The 16032-nt window shown below is 44.1% G+C and overlaps 2 protein-coding genes across 7 annotated transcripts; one reads left to right on the top strand and one right to left on the bottom strand.

Moving 5' to 3' along the window:
- The first annotated feature begins 91 nt into the window (after positions 1-91).
- TSLIG1 (tRNA splicing ligase complex subunit 1) lies at positions 92-6387 on the top strand. 5 transcript variants are annotated; one of them, XM_085559735.1, is made up of 9 exons: positions 92-449; positions 977-1073; positions 1450-1630; positions 3015-3039; positions 3576-3697; positions 3886-3968; positions 4230-4282; positions 4450-4486; positions 5152-6387. In XM_085559735.1, the coding sequence occupies exons 3-9, from the start codon at positions 1525-1527 to the stop codon at positions 5236-5238; spliced, it is 513 nt and encodes a 170-aa protein (XP_085415861.1). In that variant the 5' UTR covers positions 92-449; positions 977-1073; positions 1450-1524; the 3' UTR covers positions 5239-6387. The 5 variants fall into 5 exon arrangements, with proteins under 5 accessions (XP_085415861.1, XP_085415862.1, XP_021395056.2 ...); XM_085559736.1 differs by having other exon boundaries at positions 977-1045; XM_021539381.3 differs by lacking the exon at positions 977-1073.
- Positions 6388-8887: 2500 nt separating this feature from the next.
- Positions 8888-15889, bottom strand: LOC110475318 (zinc finger and BTB domain-containing protein 8A). 2 transcript variants are annotated; one of them, XM_085559726.1, is made up of 4 exons: positions 13306-15889; positions 11258-12234; positions 9914-10083; positions 8888-9309 (listed from the first exon to the last, which is right to left on the bottom strand). In XM_085559726.1, exons 2-4 carry the CDS (start codon positions 12204-12206, stop codon positions 8977-8979), a joined length of 1452 nt encoding a protein of 483 aa, XP_085415852.1. In that variant the 5' UTR covers positions 12207-12234; positions 13306-15889; the 3' UTR covers positions 8888-8976. The 2 variants fall into 2 exon arrangements, with proteins under 2 accessions (XP_085415852.1, XP_085415853.1); XM_085559727.1 differs by lacking the exon at positions 13306-15889 and adding an exon at positions 12401-12642.
- Between the last annotated feature and the right edge of the window lie 143 nt (positions 15890-16032).

A 16032-nucleotide genomic window follows, 5' to 3' on the forward strand; every position in this document is an offset into this window, starting at 1 on the left:
CGCCGGGAGGCGCCGGCCAATCGGCGAAGGGCAAAGGGGCGGGGAGGGGAGCGCGCGCCGCCGTCCCGTGGGCGGGCTCCCCGTGGGAGCCGCCATTTTCCGGAGCGCCCTCAGGAGCGCTCTTAAAGGGGCCGCGCCCCGCGCTGAGGGGCGCCGGGTTCGGTGCCAGTTCCCGTTTCCCGTTCCCGGTCCCTCGTTTGGAAGAAGCGGTGGCTGCGGCTCCTCCGGTCACCACAGACGTGGGAAGTGCGTATCGCAGCGGGACCGGAACGGTGCGAGTGTGGGCCGAGGCCGCCATCCAGGGCCGCCCTGCCACCATTGGGTATCCTCGGCGTGTTATTAATTCTCTGTAATCACGAATATGTTCCCTTTTCCCACAATTTACTGCCGCGGTGAGTTTTAAAGGCGTGACATTTGCTGGTTCTGGTCGGCTGCTGTGCTGTCCACAGGTGAGGCTTAACAGGTTTAAAATCAAATATCAGTATCTGGGTTTATTCCTCGAGGGATACCTCGAGTTCTCAACTTCAGACACCTCTTTCCAACACACTTAGATTTTTAGCTGAAATTAAAAATTGGAAATCTTAAGCCTTGTTTCTAAGCTTTGGAGTAAGAAGCGACTCCTGTGTAAAAGTTAAGGTATATCTATAAATTATTTGTGTTTGGGGAAGTGCTGGGTTCAGCTGAGGATAATTCTTATAATGCACAAAAATATTAAAGAATCGTTGTGATATCTGGAAATCTGGAGAGGTAAATTAATCAGCCTGAAGTTAATTGGGTTCATCAGTTTCTCTCATGTTGAATTTACAAAAGAACAGGAAAAATAAAATTTGTGAGATTGGGGTGTGAGGATCTGACTTTTAAATGGGGGAGTTGATACATTTTCTTTTTTACAGTTCTTTTTTTTTCCCCAATTCTTTTCTTTATACAGTTTTTTTACAGTTGATACAATTCTTTTTTGTTTTATTTAAAAAATCAGCTGGAGAAGGAACACAGGAAGCCCCTGACACTTGGGTGACAGCTGGATTTACCATGCACGTGCTTTGAGGTTTAATTTTTTTCCTGAGGAAAAACCTGTAAGGTCACATCAGGGGTTTTTGGGGGCAGTGACACTTCAGGTGTGTGGTGTACAATGGGCTGAGCACCCTCAAAAAATGAATTAATTAGAAAATTGAAATTAACCTAAAGCATGGAAGTTTAATTCACTTCACAGCAGTTCCCATCAGGGCTGTATTTTATTAATTGTGAATGAACTGAATGCTCAATGTACACAAGGAGGAAAAAAACAGAATTCCTCCCAGAAAAGGCCAAAATCCACAATTCCTATAAGGAATATTTTCCCTTGGCTCTGCTGCCTGACCAAACATCACTTCATGGGTGTGGGATTTAATTTCTTCCCTCCCAATCTGACACAAACCAGCTGAAATTCGGAATGCTCCCTATTCTCCACAGGTTTGTGAGGAAAGCAGGAACTGAGGGAGAATTCCTGGCTCTGCCCCAGCCTGAGGAAGGGAGGGATCCCTGGGGATGGCAGGATCCCCAGCGATGGCAGCCGAGGACAGGGATTACAACCTGACCCAGGAGCAGAAGGCTGTGAAGGACAAGTACCCCCCTCTCTGCAAGAAATATGAATGTGAGTATTTTTATTTTTTTAAAATATTATCATGATGCAGCGTGTGGCAGTGCTGTTGTGAGGGCAAGGAAGATAACAGGAAATACAGGAATGAAAAACCAATTTTCTTCATGTTACTTTCTTCATTTTTTCCTCAATGTGTTTCCTCAATGTATTTCCTCAATGTGTTTCCTCATTCCTTTTTTAATTTTCTTCTTTTTATATTTTTTCTTCTTTTTATTTTTTCTTCATTTTTTTCTTATTTTTATTTTTTCTTTTTCTTTTTTTCTTCATTTTTTCTTCTTTTTCTTCTTCATTTTTTCTTATTTTTATTTTCTTCTTTTTTTCCCTCATATAAACAATTTTTCTTGTTATGGGCACTGAAAAAAAAAAAAAAAAACAACACGCTGGAAATAAATGACTCAGGTCTCACCCTGAAAACTTTTCCTCTTCTGAGCCATTTTTTAGCAATTTCTCTACCTCTCCTGTAGGAAGGGACATTAAAAAGTGGGCTGGCTTTGTGTGTGGTGTTTTTACTCTCCTTAAAGATCTCTCCCTTTCCCCACCCCGGGAATGGCTCCTCAGAGGATGTGGGTGGCAGCCCAACCTCTGATAGAATTTCTATTTTTAGGCTGTGTTCAGGTCTTTATTTGCTAGAAGTGCAGAAATTGTGACACATCACAACAGCCACACAGTTTCCATAACTGGAGGAGCTTTTATCCCTCTTTTGCACCCAAAGGAATTTGTTTGCTTTAGAGACTGTTGTCTAATAGTGCGTGATCTCTTTAAACAGCACCAATTTTTTTTTTTTTTTCAGTTAAAGTGAGCATTTATTTCACATCCCAACTTAGTTCTGCTAGAATTTTCATTTCTTTAATTTCTTTGAATAAACATCAACAAGGTTCACGTACAGCTGGATACATGGGATGTTAATCATGCTCCATGAGTAAAGTTTGCCTTCTATTTTATATTCCATCCTCTGTTTTAAATTCTTCTCTTTGCATAATGGCTGCTTTTGGGTGTGCACAGGTAGATTTCCTTACTGAGCTGGAAATATTTGCAAATCTCATCCTCTGCATGAATAACTTTGAGTCCTGCAGACTTCAGCATAAACATTTTACTCCTGGTGAAAGTTTCTTGTTATTGCAGTTAACCTGTGGAAGCCTGTTGGGTTACAGCAGCCAAACCCTGCACTGACATAATCACATTAAACAGGTTTTTTGGCAGAAATAATATCCAAATTTCCACCTGTGCTAAATTTTTCTAATATACTACAATAGATTTATCATATATGCAGATGAATGTAAAAATGTTTTGTTAGAAAATCAGATATTTATGTTATTTTTTTAATCCTTATATTATAAATACTTTTGGTGACATTCCTTTTCTTTTTGCTTCCCCTCAGATTTGGATCACACAGCAGATGTGCAGTAAGTGTGGGCAGCTGGGATTTCTCAGGGTGACAAATTGATTATTTTTTACACTGCTTTAAGCCTGGAGTAACAGCCAAGGACACTTTGCAGATGTAACACCTTGTGGAGCTCTGAAATGTCACTGGGTGCTTTGATATGGTCAGTTTTGCTCCTGCTTTTGGGACACCATAGAATTACGTTTGGTTTCTTTTTTAGCATTCAGTGCTATTTGGAAACGTCTTTTGAAATCTCCTTTTAAACAAAATTTCTTCTGTGTGGTTTACTTTTATAGACACCATTTAGTCACATTAGGAAAGAAAACTAGTAAAACATTTATTTTCCACATTCTCCCAAGAAACTCTTCTGACAAACTTCTTCTAGAAAAATCAGGTGGTTTTTTTTACTCATTCACCTCCTCTGCCTGAGTTCCAATGTTCTAATTGCTCATTTGCATGTGACTTTGGGGCTGTTTCTTTTTGTTGTGATCCAGTATTGTGTTGCAGCGATTGTTGCATGTGTTTTTAGGCTCCAGTGATTGTTGCATGTGTTTTTAGGCTCCATGCCTGGGGAGACACCTTGGAAGAAGCCTTTGAGCAGTGTGCCATGGCCATGTTTGGCTACATGACAGACACAGGCACTGTGGAACCTGTGGATACGGTGGAGGTAGAGGCAGAAGGTGAGGACTGCACCTCTTCTATGGAGAGTTATGAGAAGGAGAAAAGCACCAAAAATCTCAATTTTTACACATAGCTTTAGTGCAGTTAATTAAAATATAATTAAGCATGGTTATCTGAATCTCCTGTACATCTGAGGTGCTGTTGAAAATGTTTTTTTGCTGAGGCAATCTCTGCTTCAACCACACAGGGCATGACCTGTTGTCTCTTCTCTTCCACTTCCTGGATGAGTGGCTGTATAAATTCAGTGCTGATGAGTTTTTTATACCCAGGGTAAGTGTTCTGGTTTCAGCTTTTTCCATTTGTAGGGCAAAGCTGTGCCCTGATAATCCCAGCTCTGAATGCAATGGTATTTTAGGGGAAAAAGGAACACAAAAAACACAAGGCAAGGCTGGATGGGCTTTTGGGGCAAGCTGGGCTGGTGGAAGGTGTCGAAACAGTGGGAAATAACCTTTGTAAGTGGGATTTACTGGGAATTTCTGCCTGAAGGTAGAAGGTGTGACTGACACATTTCTCTTCCCACTCTCTCTGCAGGAAGTGAAAGTGCTTCACATTGACCGAAGGCAGTTCAAAATAAGATCAATTGGGTGAGCTTAAACCATTGTCTGAAAATGGATTGTGGGCTTTTCTTGCTTCCTTTGAAACTTTAAATGAAAATCTCAGTGTTCTGTGCTCATCAGCAAAACTAATCACAGCATTTGGTAAAGATTACCAAAATTACAGCACCTCTCTTCTATTTTTTTTGCCTTTACAGGTGGGGAGAAGAGTTCTCTTTAGACAAACACCCACAGGTAAGCAGTGGTTCCTCTTTTCCATTTTAGGAGGAGGAGGTGTGGTGTCCTTTAAATCAGACCTTTGAGTTCTGCAGAGATCAAAATATAAACGTGGCTGAAGTACCACCGAGCTCAAGATCTCACTTCCTGCATGGTTTTGTGAATGTGTCCCCAAAACTGTTGGCCTGAGAATGACATCTCCTCATCACTAGCAAAACTCAACAAATTAACTCAATTGGCTTCCTTTTTATGATGTTGATAACACAGAAAATCAATCCATATTCAGAATTTGTGTGTTTGGGTTTCACCCTATCAGTACAGATTTCTGCTTAGTCAATTTTTTGCTTTTTTTTTTGCTTTTTTTTTCCCCTAAAGAATAGTTAGAAGCAAAAATCTGTTGTCTTGCTCTGTGTCACTTTTAGCATAGCAAATGTTGATGGTCTATCAGAGGTAAGAGAAGGAATTTGTTGTATTAAGAGGCAATAAAATAAGGGCAGAGTTCCCTTTTCACTATTTGACCTGGCCATTAATATAACTTCCTTATTCATCAGAACTAACATAGCTACAGCTTTTTGTGGGAAAAAAATGGATAGCATTTGAGGCAAGTGATGAGAACTGGGGATTGTGAACTGGTAAAAGGGATAAAATTTAGAAAATCTATGGTTTTTTTATCTCTTTTCTAGGGCACAGAGGTCAAAGCCATAACTTATTCAGCAATGCAGATCTGTGAAGATGAAAAGCCAGAAGTCTTTGTCATCATTGATATTTAAAGCAAGAATGGTGTGGTTGAGTGGCTATTGGTCATCATCTGGCAAAACCCCCTAAAACTCTAACCCCTGTGGGAAAAACTAAGGAATTGACCAGTTAAAATCAGAAATTGAAGGGAGTTAATTGCAGGGAATGTCAGACTTTTCACTGAGACAGAAAATATGAATTAATTGAGGTTTGGGGGGTATGGAGAAGGAGAGGTTTGTACAGGTTGGAAGTCTCCCAGGAATGCTGGCAGTCAGCTTTTCAGGCTGGTACATGTGCTGGGGGCTGTATAAAATACAGAAATTGGTGGAGCTGATAACTAAAATACTCCTTTTTTGCAGCGTGGCAGGAGATAATGTTCAGCTAGATTGATTTCATTTGCATATTTCATGTTCTAATTCTGAGCTGACATCCCTCCTCCATATTTCATAAATCCAAAATAGCTGCAGTGGCTCAGATGTAATGCGGGAAAAAAACCTGAGGGTTTAAAATTAGCCACCTAAAAAATGATGCCAATTAAACAAACAAACCACCACATCTTTTAAGCTGCTTTAAAAAGAAGTCATGCCAGCAGGTGGTGCTGAATTGCTGTAAATAAATTGCCACGTGAAATCCTAAAACATGTGATTGTGTACATGAAATCCTTTTATCACCTATGATAACTCTAAAAAGTTGGCAGCTTTGCTACTGTGGTAGAAGGGAATGGAAAGGGATGTCCCAAGTTCTCCCTGGGTTCACTCCCAATTGTATTTTGTCAAAACCGAGTATTTTTTAAAAAGCATGGTTTGGATCAGCCTAATTGCCTTTTAAAAAGAACAATACAGACAATCCTGAAATGTCAAAGGATTATGGACTTGACTGAATCAAAATGAATGAAAAATAATCAAAAGTATGTTTTTATTTTGAATCACAGGATGGCAAATGTGCATTACGTGCTGTTGTAATTTAATTTAAATGTGAGGTGTATAGGCCTGGCGTGCTCTGTTCCCATAAATGCTCCAAGTGCCTCATGGTGGTGTCTCATCTTGTAAAATCATCTTAAATAGTTCAGGTTTTATTTCCATGCTGTAAAGACTGAGGGCTAAAACCTTTCTCATTTTTTAAGCAAAAACCTCTCTCGTTTTTAAGCAAGCCGCAATGCTGAAATAAAACTTGGACTGAAACAATTCATGGCTTTGTGAGTGATGTTGACCGGTCAATTCAGACACAAATGAATTACACTTGTGCTCTGTTCCCCGCTAAGGCGAGCAGCCTCTTTTGTATCAGTGAAAATTGCAATATGATAGTTTAGTGGTACAAAATAAATGTGATTTTTGACAGCTTGGGGTTGGTTTCGCCTCATGCAGAGCCCCGACGGCAGCGAGGGCACAGCCGCCATTGCGGCCCCTCAGGCGGAACTCTGGAATGTCATTGGCTGGCTGTGTCACGTGAGCGCGCTCGGCCAATCAGGCGTCGAGTTGGGGCGGGTTTTGTTCTCCACAGCCTGAGGGGAAATGGACAAAGGGACTGAGGGGAGATGGACACACGGAGCGTGCGTGGATCAGTGGTGAGGGGAGATGGACACGGAGTGAGGGTCAGTGGTGAGGGGAGGTGGACACGGGGACTGAGGGTCAGTGGTGAGGGGAGATGGACACAGAGCGAGGGTCAGTGGTGAGGGGAGATGGACACTGGCCAAGGGGCTGAGGATCCCTATGGTTTTGGCTGAGGGGAGTTGGACAAGGACCTGAACTGGAGCTATAGGGAGATGAGTGAGGGGCTGGGGCTATGGGGAGATGGGCAAGGAACTGAGGGGAGGTGGGTGTAGGAACTGAGGGCAGCCTTCCTTTAGCCCAGCCCTCTAAAATGTGAGAAAATAAATTTATGTGGTTAAATTTTAACTTTGCAGACAAATGCTGAGGTGCCTCAAGATCAGTCTCAGGCTGTAGTTACATCCTGAAGTGCTCTACTTATTGAAATGCTGACAGGAACTTGCTAGGAAAACATTTGGAATTAAGTAAGTGTTATTAATTTTTTTTTTTTCATTATTTATTAAGTACTTAGTATAAAACAGACCTTAAATTCACCTTGCTCCATTTGCACAGCTGTGGCAGTGGCAAGTTTCAGCTCACAGTGCTGCTCTCCCAGGGCTTTACAGGAGGCCACTGAAAGTGGGTCATTAAAAAACACCCTTAGGCTGCAAACCCTTCTGGGGGTGCCAGAGGATCCTGCAGATGTAGGAAGTTCAAGGACAGAGTGGTGAACTACTTGGAAAAGACCTGCACTGGTGGTTACCAAATGTAAAAATCTCAAGGAGAGCTGAAAAAGGCTGGAGATTGGGAGAGCATTAAAGGAATTATCACAGATTCTTGCCCCATTCTCACTTTTGCTGAGTTTAATGGCAGCTGTTGGGAGGCAGAACCTGGATGTGCATCAGTATGGCTGTTCTCAAATTCTCTGTGGGGAATTTCTGCTTTCTTGGCAGGAACCTCACGCTACAGATGCTGCTAACGGGAAAGGAAACACAGCATCAAATGAGACATAAGACCAAACAGTGGCTCTTTATCAGGAGTGCCCACTGGGAATGCCATTCTCTGCTCTCAGGCAGAAGATTTCTTTGTGCACTCCTTCAGCTTTTCTTTTTTAATAATTCAGTAGTGAGCATTTTTAGTTTCTCTACCAAGTGCAGGTACTCCGATTCAAGTGATTGGGGAAATAAATACAACTAAAAAAGCTTAAGAGGCTCCAGAACTACAAGAGCTACTTAACCTCTGAGGGAAATTGTGCTATAAAAAATGTTTTTATGCTGTCAAGCACCCTAAAGTTTTATGAGCAGGAGAGCCTTTCTAAAGTAGCTCCACAATCTTAAGCTCTGATCACAAATGTCCCACTGAAATTCAAGGGACTTTGGTCTCTTTATTCCTAGAGTAAGTTAGATGGGTCTAAGCAAATCTTGCATCAATCCTGGGGAAAAAAAATGGAAAAAAACCTGACAACTGGACTTCCAGTGATTGCACTTTTTATTTCCTTGGAACCACGTTGGTGTATCTTTCTATAAAATTTACAGTACAAAAAAAAAAAAAGAAAAAAAGGCAAATTCATACTATCCAAGTGCACTACAGATGCCCTGGTCACCTACTCTACTCTGGCTGTGGGAGTTCCTAAATCATGCTTTTCTCAACTATAAGAAGCTGTAAAGTTCACTGAAAAAACAAAGCTCTGTTAAAAAGGTTCTTCAACAGGAAGAACTCCACTTGTTTCCCTCGCTCCTTTCTTAGGAAGTTTCTGATGTGTTATGTACAAATTAATTACAATATCAGCAAAAAAAAAAAAAAAAAAAAGTGGTTTAAAATTTCTCAGCTGCTCACCTAGTAAGAGTTTTTCCAAGCAAATTGGCAATATTTGGTCTTTAAAAAATCTATATCATACAGAACCTTTGTAGAACTGTAAACTGGTTCACACTTCCATGAAGAGCAGGAGCTCTGAGCTTTGATGAAACAAATCAATTCTCCTAAACAGTTTCCAGACAATAAGTGAGCAGCTGGACTTGATGTTCCTTGTGGGTCCCTTTCAACTCAGGCTATTTTATGATGCTCAGTACATTCTGGATGACATTTAGAAGCAATTACACTGTTCCATGTCTGCAAAACAACTTGTTTTTGGTCCAAATTTTCCTTCTCAGAACAGAACTTTAGCAATACTTCATTTTATTAAAAGCATTAGTTGGTAGGACACGAGTCATTTAATCTTGAACACAACAACAACAAATACACAAAGATCTACCTAAGATTCGGCTTCACCTTTTCCTTTACCTCATCCGGAATATCTTCGTTATTGTGTCGGACAACCAAATTATAGGGCTCCTCCTCCACTGTCTCTTCATCTGATTTCTGCTCCTCCTCCAGAGCCCATCTGGGGCGTTTGTTTCCCGTGGAGGAGACAGGAGAATGTTCAGCTGGATTGAAATCCTCGGGGATGCTGTCGAAATTGGCTTCTGCCAAGCACTTGTGGCACAGTCTGTAGCGCCGCGTCCCTTGCTGCACCACGCAGCCCGTCAGCTCCGTGACGTGGCGCTTGCACTTCCTGCAGATCAGTTTGCCAGCTTGGTGTATCTGAAAGGATTTAAAATTTACAAATTCACCCTTCATCCTTTCTTTTTTTTTTTTAAACCATTAAAATTATCACAGCAGCTCTCTGGTCACAGAGAGGCAGGTCACAGCAGGCAGCTTTCCCAGATGTTGTTGTGGGAGAAGCTGTAAGAAGCTCAAGAGAAAAGAATGAGAAACAATTCTTAACTTGCTGCACCTGGTGGTGTGAACATGTGGAATGTGTTAGGTTTCTTCATTAGCCAATGGTGATGGTGTTTTAATTAAAGGACCAATTAGGTCCACCTGTAGCAAACTAGGGTATAAAAGCATGGGTTTCTTAATAAAGATAATTATGAGCCTTCTGTAAATGCATGGAGTCTATGTCAATTCTCCCCATTGTGCTAACAGAAAATGTGCTGAATCGTGCTAAAAAATTACATTTTAAACACAATTTGTTATGTTAAATAACGAACAATTCAAGCCGATGCGCTGCTTTCCCGGTGCCGAGTTTGGCGACGCCTACACAACTACCACCAGCGAATTAATTCACACTTCCACAAGGAGCAGGAGCTCTGAGCTTTTGCTGAACCACAACCCAAATCTTCTAAAGGCAGCTGTGTTTTCCTACCGTTTGGAAGTGGTTGCGGAGGTGCTCCAGGCGGGTGAACCTCTTCCCGCAGGCCTCGCAGGGGTAGGGCCGCTCCCCGGTGTGACACCGCAGGTGGCGCTTCAGGTCCGCCCGCCGCTTCACCGTGTGCGTGCAGAACGGGCACTTGAAACGCATCCGGGGCAGGTCACCTGGCAGGGACAGGGCACACAGCAGAGCTTTCTCGCTGTACTTTTCATCACTTCTCAGTTTAAAATACCTGACAGCTCGTGTTTTCTTTAAATAAGAAAATACCCCCAATATTTAGGATATTTGGATGCTTGTATAAGTATGTATTGTATTATATATAGTACATAATGATACATAAAATAGACGCTTTGGAGGATGTGAAAACAGAAAATTTTAAAATATAATTTAAAAATTTTGAAAATATAGAAAATTGAAAGTATATAGAAAATTTTCAAAGTTTGATAGGTTTACAAAATATGTATTTATATGTAAACTTTGAGATAATGCTGATTTAGAAACGTTATAGAATAAGACAGATATTGTTGAGAAAGAAATTGAACTAAAACTAAGTTTTAAAAGATAGTTTTATAAATAAGGAGGATATAGATTTGTTAAATATATATTTATGTACATCCCCCAGCTTGCATTTTTCTTCTCATTTAACATGTTAATTGACCACTTGATAGTGTTTTCTTCCTGACAACATTTTTTAGATATAAAGGTTATCATAAATATGCAGCTATTTATACATAGCCATCATATCTGACTCTTCCACCAGCTAATGGTTCATAGCTTTGACATTTATAATCTCTGTGTGATGTATAAAGATGTCTTTAGAATACACAGTTATGATCTACAGATATGTTCATTTCCAAAGGAATGCACATGGGAATAAACGTGTCAGCTTTGTTCCACCCTCGGGCAGGTGATGTCAGAAGTTTGGGCTGGTTGGACCCCAAAATGCAACATCCCAGCAATGCCAGGACTTCTCATGTGAAGGACTTGGATTGGGTTGAGGTTGAACACCTCTGTTATTACCAGATATTGTAGAAATTCAGTCCTTCAGGTCCCCAGATCAATTACAGCCCTTAAGCGTTCATTAAACTCCACTTGGGCCCAAATAATCAGGCATGTTTGGGTTGAAATTTACAGAATACCTTGGTCAGTCCCATTTCAATTCCCATGCCCTGTTCTGGCTTGAAAATCTTAGTGTTAGCACTAAAATCAAGCAGATAAAATCACCTATCATTCCAGATAGGTTTTTGGTTTCCATGAAGCTGTACAAATTCCTTCCAAATCACCACCTGAATTCTCCCAGAGAAAACCAAATTTTTCCAAGCAGTTTCTATTGTTTACCTTCATTCCAGCTACTCATTACCCCTAAAATTGTGGGCATTGAGGTGTACAGTTCTTCTGCCTTTAACTCCATGAACTCAGGAGTTGTGGAAAGTTCTTGTTCTAGCTGAGCAACCGACCACTTCTTGGCTGCGGCCTCCGCTCCGGGATGATATCCAAAATCATCCCGATCCACGTCGTTCTCAGCATCAAACTCAGCCTCCTCTCCCCCGTGGGAGATGTGAGCGGGATCCGAGGCTCCGGCTCGCTCCGCTCTGTCCGATTTGCACCCTCCCAGCTCCCGGCTCTGCGACAGCCCCAGGTGCTTGCGGCGCTTCCTCGCGGAGCCCTGTTTCCTGCCTCTTTTGGACAGCTGGGTCTCTGCCCGCTGCAGGATCACCTGTGAGGACAGGTAGCTGCTGTAACTGCTCCAGGAGTTTTCATTCCCGTTGGGTTTTTCGTCTGGGATCGAGCAGGAACGCCGGGGGTTGCTCTTCGCTTTCCTTCTGGAGCGATAAAGAGCCGGGCGGGCGGGGGTAGGGTCAGTGCTCGCACTTTTGGCCGAGAGGCTGAGGTAGTGATCCTTTTCCTTTTCATTAATATCCAGTGAGGACTTAATGAAGGTCTTGCAGACATTGAGGATATCTGTCATCTGCAGATAACTGGCAGCTGACATGACTTCGATCACATTCTGACCCGTTAAAGACAATATCCCTGAATACACAAAGTCCAGGATGACCATGAACGTCTCTGGAGAGAAGACCTCAAACGTGGCTATGGTTGGCTGACCTGTCTCCTTCGAGCTCTGCGAAAGGAGCATTTTGAAGTAGCCGCTGCTGGCAAACAGCACATTGCGATGGGCTTTGAAGACCTTGCCCTCCACCAGGATGTTGCAGTCACAGAACAAGTCCTGCTTCCGCTGCTCGTTCAGCTGCTCCAGGAGGTGAGACTGGTGGGAAGAAATCTCCATTCCAGGCAGGGAGTAAGAGGAAGGTTTGCTGTAAAGGAAAAAACATCATATCAATCAAATATGATCAGAATCAATGATGCTGAATCCTAACTTAAAGAGATGAGCGTCGTTTAAAAAAGCGCTATCACATTCCCAATGCATCTCCAATCTCCCTGCGGCCGCTACTCTGCATAACAAGAGAGAAGCAACTTAACAACTCAAAAGAAGTGAAAAGATGTCCCAGCGGGATTATTCCGTATCCCAAAAGAAGGAAAATTCTGTCGACCAAGCTATGATGGTTCTCAGACTCTGTAGGAGAACTTGGCCCTCCCGCCGTGGGCAGAGCCGCGGCTGACGCGGGTCGGCGGTGGGCACAGCCTCCGCCCCGGCGCCTCGGGACCGCTCGAATGCGGCGGCAGCGCCCCGGGCTCGCCACCGTCCCGGCCCGGGCTCCGGCATTGGCCGCGGCCGCCGTCACTCATCGCCCGCCCGGCCGAATTGGCCGCTCGCTCCCCGGCAGTCCGGGACGCCCGACGGCGCCGGAGCCGCTCCGCCGGCGCGGAGGCGCCTCCCGGCCCCGCTCCCACCGCGGCACCGCCGCGCCCGCCTGCCCCGGCCGGCTGCGCGCTCCGCTCCGCCCGCACGGAGCGCCCCGGGCCGGGCGTGCCGCCCGCGGAACGGAGCCGCGGCTGCCGCTCCGCCGGAGCCCCCCGTGTCCCCGCCCGGTGCCGGGCGCCCGTGGTTAGCCCGGCCGGTGCCGCTCCCGTCCCGCCGCCCCCTCTCATCTCCGCGGGCAGCGCCTCCGCCGCTCCCGCCGCCCCCTCTCGCCGCCGCCCGCCCCGCGCAGCCCCTTTGTGTCCGCGCCCGGGGCTGCAAATGGCGCCCGCCGGGGACGCGGCAGCGCCGGCACCGGGCGGCACCGAGCGGTTCCCGGCGGCTCCGGGCGGCTCCGAGCGGCACCGAGCGGCACCGAGCGGTTCCCGGCGGCTCCGGGCGGCCCGAAGCGCCCGCGGCCGCTGCGGAGCCCCGCGCCCTCCTCGCCGCCGCCCGCTCGCATCCGCCGTCAGCCCCGACGCCCGCCCGGTCCTTCCCACCAGCGCAAAGCAGAACGGCCACTCACCGGCGGGGTGCTGCGGGCGGCTGCCGCCGAGCCGGGGGGAGCGGGCGGTGGCTGCGGGATCCCCGGCTCCGCCTCGGGGCTCGCCGTGCCTGCAGGCGACGCGCCGCTGCTCCCGCAGCCCCGAGCCCTGCGAGCCCGAACGGGAGAGAAACAAAAGGTATTTGCTGACGTGGGCGTTGGACAGAGACGCCCGAGGGCTGGGGACACAATTAAAGGGGCAACGCACCGATTGCAGCCGCAGCCCAGCGCCTGCCGCGGCCCCCGCGCCCCGCGGCCGCCGCCGCTCGCCGCTTCCCACACCCACATGCTGCTCCGAGGCCGCTGCCCCGCTCGCACAAGGCTTTGTTGTTGCTACCTTTGTGTGTGCGTGGAGGGAAAGCGCCACCTGAACGGTGAACGGCAGAGATCCGGAGCTTCGCGGTGTAGGATTAATGATATTAGCTCGAGATCGCAGCATTTTTATAACGGGATTTTTGTATTCAAACAATGAGGATAATCCGAAAGCAAAGTGCTGCACGTAGGAGTGCAATACACAGATTGTCCTGTTTTCCCTTCTGGGTGGAAAATTGAATCAGGATGCCTGTTAGAAGACAAGTCCCTTTCAAATTCGTGCCTGTTAGGTGAGATTCTTTCAGTCTTATTCCTAGAGATCATGGAATAATTTTGAGAAGGAAGCTCTGCAGTCATCGGTACAATCCTCAGAGCACTGCAAGAACCTGGCAAAGAACAGTTCCCATTTCCACAGCAAGCATCGGGTGAGATCTTCAATAGTGTTTAATTTATTCCAGCAGCTAAGCCAAGATATAGGGAAGGCTCTTTCCAGCCACTCCTCCCAATTTTCCCTACAAAATCTCTTCTTCTGTGCTCTTGCTCTGTTTAAAATTCTTGATGCACCGAATAAACCTCCTCTTTGCATTTCATGAGTTAAATAGGATGAAAGGTTACACCTCCAATGTAGAAAGGTTTTAAGTTAAACAGTATAATTTAACTAAATTATACTGTCTTTCCTTAGTAGCTTATCAACTTATACCCATCACTCAACAGACAATGTTGGCACGAATTTGTACCTAATGGAACAATTATGCAAGGCAAGGGCTGCAGGATTAGAACATCCTTTTCTTCAAAACTCAATCTTTTGGGCAGAATTGGAGATTTTTTCCTTCTATTTCCTTTTTGTACTTGTTGCCTCCAAGCAACAGTAATTAAAATATAAGAAATTAGACATTGGCGTGGCTCTGTGATGGGATAACTCTGACAGTGACCAGATGCTTCAGGGAAGAAATGTATATTCCATCATTTTATATCCAACAGAGTGTTTTGTGGGTTTAGTTTTCCCTTAAGTAATCATTGAAAACTTGAGATGGATCCCAAAATCCTGGAAGATGGAACATTCTGCAGAGCCAAGAGTAAGGGAAGGATACCTGTAGCAGTCAGAGTCAGCCCTCTGTGAGATTTTTGGGGTCTTTTTTTTTTTTTTTTTTTTTAGAGGGGCTACCCAACTGTTTAACATAAGCACAAGTGACATTTTTTGGATAGCAAATACAGATGTTTAGGTAATTTAATGGCAAACAAAAAAAAAAAAAAAAAAAAAGGAAATTATGTGAAAGAACTAATCAAGCACCACACAAGTCATCAGGTTTTAGGGGCAGAGAGAATTCTGTAAGAAACACCTGAAAAGGAGGAGAGGGATTTTTTAAATTCAGTATTTCAGCCTTTGAAAGGATGGGAAGATATTGTCAGAAAATAAGGATAGTTAAGAGACATTAATCAGAGGATTATGAACTTTGTCTTCACTCTTGACTGTGGTTTTGTGAGTACAAAGTAAACACAAACCAAGAAAAAATAATCACAGAATTCTTGGGAAAGACTCCCTAAGATCAAGTCCAGCACTAAACCTTATCCCTAAGACATGAAGATGAAAGAAATACAAGGAAATAAATAAATTCAGTGGGAACATCCCTATGTGGTCTTTACTTTCCTCCTTGAAAGGAAAGGAAATGTTCCTTGTGTTGATGAGGGGCACGTGCTCCTCACAGAAATATGAAGAAGACAATCAGAGGCAATGGAAGGAGACAAAAAGAAAACAAATACTTCCATTTAGAGAAAAAAAAAAAACAAGGAAAATATGTGAGTGTAAAATGAAGGACGTGGAAAACAGAAGGCACTTAACATTTATCTTGTCTTGCAATACAAAAAGAAGGAAACAAAGACCAAAATTAAGAAACAAATGTAAAAATGGTAACTTTTAAAAAACAGGAAAACATCATTGACTTGTGGGAATCGCAGCCTTGAGCTAAACTCCAAGCTTAATATACTTTAAAAATGACTACAGATATCTAGCTATACTAATGAGAATAACAACATATAAATCCAGAAAAAAGCCCTTATTTGCCCAGCAAATCAACAATTAATCTGCCTGTGTTTAAAAAGTCTTCCTATGGAGGGATTGTTCCATTTGCCCATTTAGAGCCACTTCAGATCTCGTTCTGAAGCATCTGCTCCTCAGTATTGTTAGATTTATGATCTCTAATTAAATTGAGTATTGATCCAAAAATCCCTTTGCTTCTAAAAACACCCCCACTATTAAGAAACACTTAATAGTCTGACCTTTGCAGTTGGCAGTTAAGATTTCAGGCCTGGAGAGAACATTTCATTTTCCCCTCCCCTTCATCCATCCCCAAACAAACACAGACCAATTCCAGACACATTTTTACCCTGGGACTGATA

The sequence above is a fragment of the Lonchura striata genome, chromosome 23 (assembly GCF_050655825.1).
Source record: "Lonchura striata isolate lonStrDom1 chromosome 23, ASM5065582v1, whole genome shotgun sequence".
NCBI lineage: Eukaryota > Metazoa > Chordata > Aves > Passeriformes > Estrildidae > Lonchura > Lonchura striata.

Bases quoted from the DNA above. Each gene is read 5' to 3' on its own strand.
- TSLIG1 (XM_077788537.2), top strand. From the start codon at position 1,525: ATGGCAGGATCCCCAGCGATGGCAGCCGAGGACAGGGATTACAACCTG. The intron at 3,040-3,575 runs GTAAGTGTGGGC...ATGTGTTTTTAG, and splicing joins GATCACACAGCAGATGTGCA to GCTCCATGCCTGGGGAGACA. The intron at 3,969-4,229 runs GTAAGTGTTCTG...CTCTCTCTGCAG, and splicing joins ATGAGTTTTTTATACCCAGG to GAAGTGAAAGTGCTTCACAT.
- LOC110475318 (XM_085559726.1), bottom strand. From the start codon at position 12,206: ATGGAGATTTCTTCCCACCAGTCTCACCTCCTGGAGCAGCTGAACGAG. The intron at 10,084-11,257 runs GTAAACAATAGA...TGTCCCTGCCAG, and splicing joins AATGAGTAGCTGGAATGAAG to GTGACCTGCCCCGGATGCGT. The intron at 9,310-9,913 runs GTAGGAAAACAC...AAATCCTTTCAG, and splicing joins TCCGCAACCACTTCCAAACG to ATACACCAAGCTGGCAAACT.